We start from the raw sequence: 9543 nt of genomic DNA, 5'->3' as shown, positions 1-9543 counted from the left end.
AGACATGTGATCAGACAAATTTAGACTGATTTCCATTAATGCATGGATCTGTCTGATCTGCACCAACCTCAAAGTGTTCCAGTGTTCCAAAAACAAGTTAAACATTTACGTATCATTTTTTTTCCCTCCCATCTGTACAATAATCCCCAACAGCCTGCAGTAGAGCTCAACTGGACAGTTGTTTGTGACTGAATTTCATCGGCTTTTCTTGCTGAAGGGGAAAGCTAATTGGTTTGACGGCAGTAGGAAGGGAATCTAATTGGCTGGATCATGTCAGTCACATGAGGGGCACAGGGAGGGGGCATGGTGCCATCTGGGTGTCTGTCAGCGAACCGTTGGATATCCCAGGGTCTCTCCCATGTTGTCCTCATGACAACTGCTACCAGTCGGTCTGCCATGTCTCCTGCAGTGACAGACGTTCAGCTCTACAACTGATATTACCAATAAATCATTAAAAAGGCTACATTTCTTTAGCTGTAGGATAACCGTTCTGTTTAGCACTATATTGTACACACATGTTGACTTTTTACTTGACTTTCAACTAATACTCAACGTGTAAATAAACACTATCAAGTTCACTGTTACTTTTAAGCAACTTTTAATAAAAAGGGAAGGAGAAAGCCTCGGGAAGCTCCTATGTCTTGTTTTGCTTCGCTTCTGTCTCTTTAAAAGTTAGAGAATAGTTTAAAGATATAGCATTGTTTGAACAAATGCACAGTACCTGAGCTTTTCATGCTTTAAAACTAAGGAATGGTAGAGTTAAAGTCCTTTGGGTCAAGAGCTGAAAATAAGAATAGGCCCAACACCATGAAATGTCCTGAGATCTGTGTTGCAAACGACACAGCGACAACGTCAATGATCAAGTCAAGTCATTTTATTTGTAGAGCATATTTACGCACCCATCTGGGAGACCACAGAAAAATAATAAAAGTTTTCAATCTTGGCATAAAAGATGTGAAACAGCCTGTCTAATATTCAGGGGCAGGGCATTCCACAAAGTTGGAGCCATACTGGAAAATGCACGATGCCCCCGAGATTTCAGCTCATCTGAAGAGATGACCGGTAAATTCTGATGAGCTGACCAAAGCGATCGAGATGGGATATAGTCCTTAAGCATGCCTCTCGCATACATGGAGGTAATGTTGCGGAAGGATTATATGCAAGAAGTGAGATTTTAATGTAATTTCTGTATCAGACTGGAAGCCAGAGGAGCAATGCCAAAACTGGGGTAACATGTTCCCGCCTTGATGTACCTGTCAGTAAACATTCTGCGCTGTTCTGGACCCTTTAGAGTCTAGCAATAGCCTTCTGACCCATACCAGCATAGACAGAATTACAGTAGTCTAGCCTAGAGATGATGAAGGCATGCAGAGCAGTTCATGGTCTGTAAAACTGAGTTTTACCACCAATTAACTGTAACGGCCATCTTGAATTGGGTTGACTAATAGGGTTTGTCAGAATCCAGGGGCTACATCCTTCCAAGTATGCATTGTGAGGCTGATTACATCACAGCAAAGTGATAAAACTGCCCAGAATTGAAGGATACTCAAAATGCATCTTCAAATGTGTCCTCATGTCCCCTGAACTTCAAGGACAAGTCTGATGTATAGTCATTGGCAAAGATTATCCCAGGATATGTTGTGGGCCAAACTGGTGATTTTTGTTCTTGTAATGCAAGGATTACAGTTTTAAATGTTAGTGTAGTAAAATCTGGCAGTACAAAATCATAAAAAGTGTGTTCTTAGTTTTTTTATTTGTATATTTGTTCAAGTTAAAAAAAAAAAAAAGAAAATACTCGTAAACAAGCACGTATGACAGGTCTTGTATTTCGTCAATATTACCGCTGAGCTTAGCTTTTACTACTATATAGACCCAATCCCAATACCCACACTGTAGCGTACCGTTCGATATTAACCCTCTCACGTTCAAAATTAGTTTTGATAAAAGGACGAACAACTAAGTCCTTCAGGGGTACTTCTGAGTTAAAAAATGCTCATGAAGTACATATGTGGAGTAACCAGGTAGGTAGGTTTTAACGTTGCAAATCTGCAACGCCTGCCTCCAGAGGGTTAAGTGCACTTGGTGGAAGTGCTCATCGAGGGTGTGGTAAACAAGTTTGCAAAACTGGGACAGTGAGGATTGCGTCGTTGACCACATTACTGCGTCGCATTTTCACGACTTCCAAAATAGCGATGCCAGCCGCTGTTTGTGCCAATTCAAAACAGTGAAACTATATTAAAACTGTAATTTTCCCAGGCGGTCATTTTCTGACCTAAATTTTTTTTTATGTATTTTTGTCTCAGAATTGACACACAGCAACCGATTGTGGGTAATACAAGTCTTCATCAGTGCAGACTTTAACAAAGTGCAGAGCAAAGCTGCATAAAGGGGTGGGGCCAAGATCCACTGTGGAGAATTAGGACACCCTTTGCATTTGCACCAGGGGCACCAGAGTGGAAGTGTGAGTATTGGGACAGGGTCTTAGCGCCATCACGGTTGCTAGGCAAAAAGACATTATGCTGCAGTGGGGACGGCAATAAATATGAAAGCTAGACCAAATTCACAGCCGCTCAATTCAAGTCTTGGTGATCGAGGAAGGTCTTGACCTATGTGGACTGTGTAGACGAGGACCAACAAGAAGTCTACCCCTGGATTCAATAGTCAGTTGTAGATGCTCATTCACTGATCACTTTTTGTGAGTTTCAATTAAAACCCATCCAGTGAATCATGACATTTTGCTAAAGAACAGACAAAAACATTGTCTGCACTTCACCTGTCAGCAGCAGGGGATGAAAATGTCTCAGCAGCAGATGTAGATGTGTAAACAAATGATATATCCGTCACTGAGACCCATTTCTCATTAAGTGAGAAAACAGACAAAGACCAGTGACACAAACACAAGCTCTGACCAGTACTGTAGTGCTTTGTGTGTGGGAGGGTGGCTGGGCTAGACGACTACCAACAGCTGCCTCAGTCCATAACCAAATGTGCAAGGAAAAAAAATCCACAAACACACATACTCCCACACACACTCAAAAGCCTCGGAGATATCCATGCACAGAAGCACAGTGTTGGCTGTGACTACCAATCCCCAACATCCTGTCAGACAAACCACGGTTCATTTCAGTTCACTTCTAGCCACCTTTTAAGCACCACTGCACATAAGCACAGAGATCCTACAGCGTATCTGGGTAGCACATATTCATTTGTAAACCCCAGACTTGTCTTTTTCATGTCAAAGGTTATTGTCCTTTGGTTTTTCCATCTTGCTTCATTCTCCAACCCTTCCCCCATATCCTTCCAGTTGCTTACCCATTACCCAATGTTCCACTGGGGAAAATGCACTGGAAATACAGTTTTTACTCTTTCACACAGAGTAAACGAGGAAAGCTCTAAACCTAAAAACTGCTTTCCTAAACATGATTCTATTTGGAGCCGGCGAGAGACTAGAAGCACTCAGGAGTAGAACCAAATCACTGGAGAGGGAGATGGAAGAGGTTGTTGAAACTTGAGGCAGCTTATAGCAAACGGACAATCGGAGAGCTCAAAACAAGTGTCCTCTTAATTGTCCTGTCAAGTTATTATTGCTATAAATGTGACTTGTTACAATAATAAGCATGTTTTTTGTACGTAAACTGTTCTCACTCTTTAAAAAGGCATAAGATCAATCAACTATATGTTCTACAAATACATTAGATATGAGGTTGTCTCGGCTCAAACCAATGGGAGGAAACACGAGATGTGCTGCACATAAATCCCTTTTAAACCTATTCATCAGGGAGCAGGCAAAACTGAATGCTCCTTAAACTGGCAAGCAGGGGAAAAGCTGACAGGAGAGTCTGGCATTAGTGGAAATATGGAAAAAAAAATGTATTTTAACAGATCATGCTGGCAGGAAGTGGCAACCTGCAGCCAGACAAAGAAGTAGAAATCTTTCTCCTGTCATGCCACATATAGAAACGGTCTCAGGAAAGAGACAAATTCGACATGCAGTCCTTCACAAATCCAGCACTGTCAGTAGATCTTACAAATAAGCTACATTTTCTTTAATTAGATAAAAATAAAACGTGCTCTTGTTTCCCTGCACCATCCAAGTTAAAATTTTCATGCATGGTGTGTGTGCTGGGAAGAGTGTTTCTCCTTAGGATTAATCAACAACACAGCAGGGTGCAGCTTCAAGGGAATGAGTCTAGTTTTCTGCTGAGGCATGCTGCATCCATGCAGCTGACACCGGTGTACACAAGCTCAAAAGACATCTTAAGTGTTAATATATCTGACCCACTCCCACCAACACAGGGTCCTCTTTGTGAGCAGCCTCCATTCAGCTCAACTGGACAGAGGCTGCTGTCTCGTGTAAGGATGACCATCATTTTAACCCTCCTCCACTATAATAACAATAAAACATGGACTGTAGGTTGTTGCACATCTCTGGTTTGATGTCTGCATGCCCTCAATTGGCTAATTCCGTGCCTCTATGTAGGCCAGCTCAGAGGACTGACCGGTTCGGCTCTCCAACTCTCAGATTTACTTACATCTCCAGCATGAACTCGTTCAGGTAAATCCCATCCACTAATTCCATATATTCCGATAATTTACTGCCATCGCTCACTGTCGACCGCCCGACGGTCTTCACCTGGAAAAAGAAAGGAGTGCGATCAATTAACAGGCGAAATAAGGTGATTGTTTAATGAGTCAACACTCATTAGCATATTTAATTAGGGTGCTTACCCAGCAGACCAGAGGGGTGAGCATGAACTGCTCCAGTAATGGGGTGAAAACCTCGTTCTCCATATTTAACCTTCAGCCGTTTGTTCAAACAAATTGGGATTTTTAAAAAATGATTTAAACTCCTCTCATGTTGATAATTCCACGTTTTAATCCAGGCTTTACTTTACGAGGATTTAAAAAATAATAATAATCACTAATTTTCTCAAACCGACCCAGCTGTTGGAGATGCCGCCGACGAGACTTCTTCCTGGGTGGGAGAAGAAGAAATCACATTTTTGTGCTCAAAAACCGCATTCCCTTAAGGTTTTCTGTTATTTAAGGATCAGTCCGCGTTGCGTTCAATATTTAAACGACGAAAAGAGATGAGAAATAATCCTAATTCGGGTATGTAAAAGAAGGTCCAGCTGCGAGGGAAAAATAAACAGATGTTGCAAATCCAGCTTCGGAAATGATCGGGTTCCACCTCATAGTTTTTTGTTGTTGTTGTTTTTTTAAATAAAGTGACTTCCAGACGCGGATTCCTGGCTGTCTGCGTCCAAACGCCGCACACCACCGAGCTGCTGCTGGAGAGTTGAGAGGATGACTGGAGGACACGTAGAGCCGCGCCTCCCTCCCTGCGCATCTCCCTCCTCCTCCCAAAGAAAAGTAGGGCATTAATCAAAGCGTTCCCTTTCTCCTCTGATTTCCTCTGAGTCATAGAAAAAAGATCTTAGTCAACATGTGAACAAACAAATAAAATAAATTCACTCATGTTTGAGTGCGAGTAATGGAACCACTTTGTCTCAAAAGAAAAGTGAATGAAAACTCCAATCTTGTGATTCATAACCTCAGTGTGTAATACTGACTATTTAAGTGCTTATTTGGTTTAACTTCCACGCAGAAATGCAGGGTAACAGTGCATAAATGCACTTCCTTTGTCTGCCTCTGCAGCATGCATTAGACATCATAATGGAGGTAAAATACTGACACCTGGTGGGTTATGTCACAGATCACTATATAAACATCTAAAAAAAAAAAAAAGGTTGAAAATATTCAGATCCTTAGAAGGGGTCTGTGGGGATGTTGAATAATGCATTTCCTGTTCCAGATGGTTCTTTAACAACCTCAGTTTGGGGAAATAGAGAATGAGGCCCAATCCCAATACTCGCACTGTGCCCTTCTGTGAAGTGTGCTTGGAAGAAGTGCACAGCAAGGCTTCGAGTGTGTGGTGCACAAGTGTGCAAATGATTGCAGAATTTGGACAGGGAGCATTGCGTCATCAACCGTCTGCTGGTCACTGTGCTACTTAAAAAAACTTCATTAACTCATTAACTGCCATTGACGACAAAAGTCATCATTTTAAATCCAACTGCCAGTGACGACTAAAGTCATCATTTGCATTTTTTTACTGTGTGGGCGTAGGAATGAGCCCCCGCAACGTGAAAACAAACATCTCAGCTCGCTGATCTTCATCTGTGTATGTCACACATCACATGATCAGGAATTAGAAAATCCATGTGTTAGGAGATCTTTTTGGGCCGCTGCTGTAAAGAAAAAGGCACGAACCGTAAAAGCTTCACAATTCAACAACGGATTATGAAAGAACGAACAGCGCTCGAAACACGCAGATTCATCCTGATGTAAGAAGTGAGTCTACTCTTTGTTTTGGTAGTTTTGACGTTGACATCACCCTAGTGCGCAACGTTCTATGACTCTTAAAAATACAGTGAAAATGCTGAAAAACGCCGGCAGCAACGGGCTTTTCTGATCAGGAAACGGGAGGCAATGAATGAGTGAACCAAACAAATATTTGACAAAATTTACATTCATTGCTATCCACATTAAATCTTTGTCTAAAACATTCAGAGCATCAATTAATCGTCCTAAAATGAACGACTTTCCTAATAAAATACATGTTTTCAGAAAAGGCATTTGAGCCTTTGCTCCCACAGCAATGGATTGTGGGTAATTGAGAATCGGGGCACCCTACGCACTCACACCCCTGGCTGGGATTGTGCAATTGAAGGGCACAAGTGTGGAAGTGCGAATATTGGGATTAGGCCTAGCACATGAAGATGTTCTGGTCAGCCATTTTTCAGAGCACATTTTAGTCCCTAGATCAGGGGTATTCAATTCCAGGCCCAGAAAGCCGGTAGCCGCACGTTTCAGTTGTTCCTCTGCTCCAACACACTTGATTCAGTGGTTGAGTCAACTGTGCAGCAGCTCATCAGGCTCTGCAGAAGCCTGTTGATCACTCGCTGATTGAAATCAGGTGTGTTGAAGCAGGGTTAAAACTAAAATGTGCTGGATACCGGCCCTCCAGGTCCGTAATTAAATACCCCTGCCCAAAATGGTACTAAAGCATTTGTCAAGCCTCCCAAATAAAACACCATGGTTGCTCCATAACCTGAGGGTTGCGGGTTCAAGCTCAGCTTAGTCTGTCGCAGTCGTTGTGTCCTTGGGCAAGACACTTCACTGCATTTGGCAGTCTTCTCTCCTGTCAGTGTTCCCCAGGGCAGCTGGAACATGTGACTCCTACTATTTAATAAAAAAAAGTAACGCATAAAAACACTTGGAGTGAATAAGATAACTCACTGGTGAACAAATTAAACTGAAGACTGAGTTTGTGTTTATTGAATAAACTCCTATAACAGGAAGTCCCAGTCATGCAGATGCTAAATACAGATTTTAAGACAACACCAGCAGAAAGGTCATGTGATCTAATTAATAAATGGCTATTGCTGGAGCAGTGATCATGTGGTCAAATAACCTATTAAAATGTAATGACTGGTTCAGATATGAGAAATAAAGAATTGCTCTGGAATCTGATCAGAAATAAAGAATAAGGATTTGGATGGAACTTTAAAATACTTTCAGCAATCCGTGTTTGTAAAGTAATGGTTTATTCCCATTTTTAATCAGGCTAATGGGTGCTGTTGTTAGTGCTTTTTAGAGCATTTAGCAGACTCGTTGTTTTTTGAGAATCAAGAGAATTGATCTGACATATCAGAAAGTTATATGCTCATGTTTATAAGGTTTATGTAAATTAGTAATTTATTTCAAACCTTTTCTGAAGAAACCCATGCTCTTTTCTTCTAACCCCATCATCTCAGCAGACCACTAAACCCTGACGCACATAATGAAAATCTTTTATGGCTGCTTCCCCACACACAGCAGCCTGAACGTGACCATTTTCTGCTCTGCCACTGTTGAGACATTGTTTGAGTTTCCCTTAAGCTTGGGTTGTTTCTGATTGTGTGTTAGCATTTATGTGCATTGGTGGAGTTTATTGCCCTTGAACTGAACGGGGGTGTTCATTCCTTCCTCATTAGTATCTGGGATTCATGCTGCCATTTGGGAGTTTTGTCACAAAGCGGCACTGACTTTTACCTGATGACTCAGTTAGTTGGCATTCTTTATTATTATAACCACAGTAATACTCATAGAAAGGCATTCTCTTCTCCTATATGTTAAGTTTGTCAATTAAAACTATTATTTCTGAGGCATCACTCACTGAGGAACCAGATTACCACAAAGTCCTGCAGACAGTTTCACAAAAATGTGCGATTTATCACAAACATTTCTATTTGTGGTTCAAACTAGAACAGAAATTTCTTCTGAAAATTCAGCCCACAAAACTCTTCCTTAAAGTCGTGTATGTTTTTCTGGTTGTGTAAAATTCCATACAACAAGAATGCACAGTCACAATTCTTGTGTTACTGCAGGAAAACCATTCAGCCCAGGAAAAAATTGACTGGTCCTTTACACAGTTTAATATCCCACTGCTCTGCTTGATTCAAATAAGTTGTTACTGTGTCCCTGGAAAAAAAGAGACAATACTGTGACAGCTCTTGGTAATAATAGGAATGAGAGGTTGTGTGCGTCATACTCAGTGTGCAAGTGAAGCCGTGCTGTTTTCCTCTGCAATTAGCTGCCAAATGTGTGTGTGTGTGTGTGTGTGTGTGTGTGTGTGTGTGTGTGTGTGTGTGTGTGTGTGTGTGTGTGTGTGTGTGTGTGTGTGTGTGCGTGTGTGCGTGTGTGTGTGTGTGTGTGCGTGTGTGTGTGTGTGTTCCACTTAGAGCTAGGAATTGGATGCTGTTAATACTCATCTGTTGTCATAACAACTGCTGGAAGCCCACTTTTAGAGGGATTGCTCCGTGACTGGAGGTTGTTTGCTGGAAAATTAACTTCCAGAATGGGTGAAAATTTTCAAGGGAAGCTCACTGAAAAGCTGACAGACACAATGAGAAACAGTTCCTTGCTGATATCTCAAAGCTAACAGCAATTGAGATTGTAATATCTTGCTCTGCTTGAGCAAAGCCTAATCTGACTGGATGTGTGATAGCTGAAGCACATTTTATTCTTGTGATCTTGTGTCGCAATAGATGTGTTTTTATAATATCCTGACACCTGTTGGAGAAAACTTTATGTTACGTAAAACTGTTTTTGTGTGACCCACCCCACATTGCTTAGTCTACATGACCTTGCCTTTTTTAGTATCATTTTTTATTTTCTGTAAAATCTTTATAATTGGATTATTTTAAAGCAATTTTAAAAAATGTTAAATAAGAGTAAGATGTGTATTTTATTTTCCGGAGTAATGGTGTAAAATAACAATTAACATATAAAAGCCTTCTAAATTAGAAAAGGGGAAACTATGGTTAGATTTTCATGAATAAGTGAAATGGCAGTAGAACCATTCTGAATTTTAATTGTAAGCAAACTGCCCAAAATAAATGTTATATTCTAATGGAACAAATAGAGCTAAAAATGACAGGATTTGAAAGAAAATATGCATTAATCTTTATATTTTAGATCCACTTTTGAATCCACACC

At 41.0% G+C, this 9543-nt stretch overlaps 1 protein-coding gene across 8 annotated transcripts in view; it reads right to left on the bottom strand.

Annotated features, from left to right (window-relative positions):
- Positions 1-5012, bottom strand: part of ccdc88ab (coiled-coil domain containing 88Ab) — a 79917-nt gene extending 74905 nt beyond the window's left edge. For all 8 annotated transcript variants that reach the window (XR_001571746.3, XR_008565705.2, XM_015944640.3 and 5 more), the window contains exons 1-2: positions 4729-5012; positions 4533-4633 (exon numbers count right to left, since the gene is read on the bottom strand). Coding sequence is in view for 6 of the 8 variants with exons in the window: in XM_015944640.3 (XP_015800126.3) it covers positions 4533-4633; positions 4729-4791 (164 nt within the window). In the remaining 2 variants the exon portion in view is untranslated. The remainder of the gene's footprint in view (positions 1-4532; positions 4634-4728) is intronic.
- Between the last annotated feature and the right edge of the window lie 4531 nt (positions 5013-9543).

Source organism: Nothobranchius furzeri, chromosome 12, assembly GCF_043380555.1.
Source record: "Nothobranchius furzeri strain GRZ-AD chromosome 12, NfurGRZ-RIMD1, whole genome shotgun sequence".
Taxonomy (NCBI): domain Eukaryota; kingdom Metazoa; phylum Chordata; class Actinopteri; order Cyprinodontiformes; family Nothobranchiidae; genus Nothobranchius; species Nothobranchius furzeri.
This window is presented reverse-complemented; position numbering and strand designations above follow the sequence as displayed.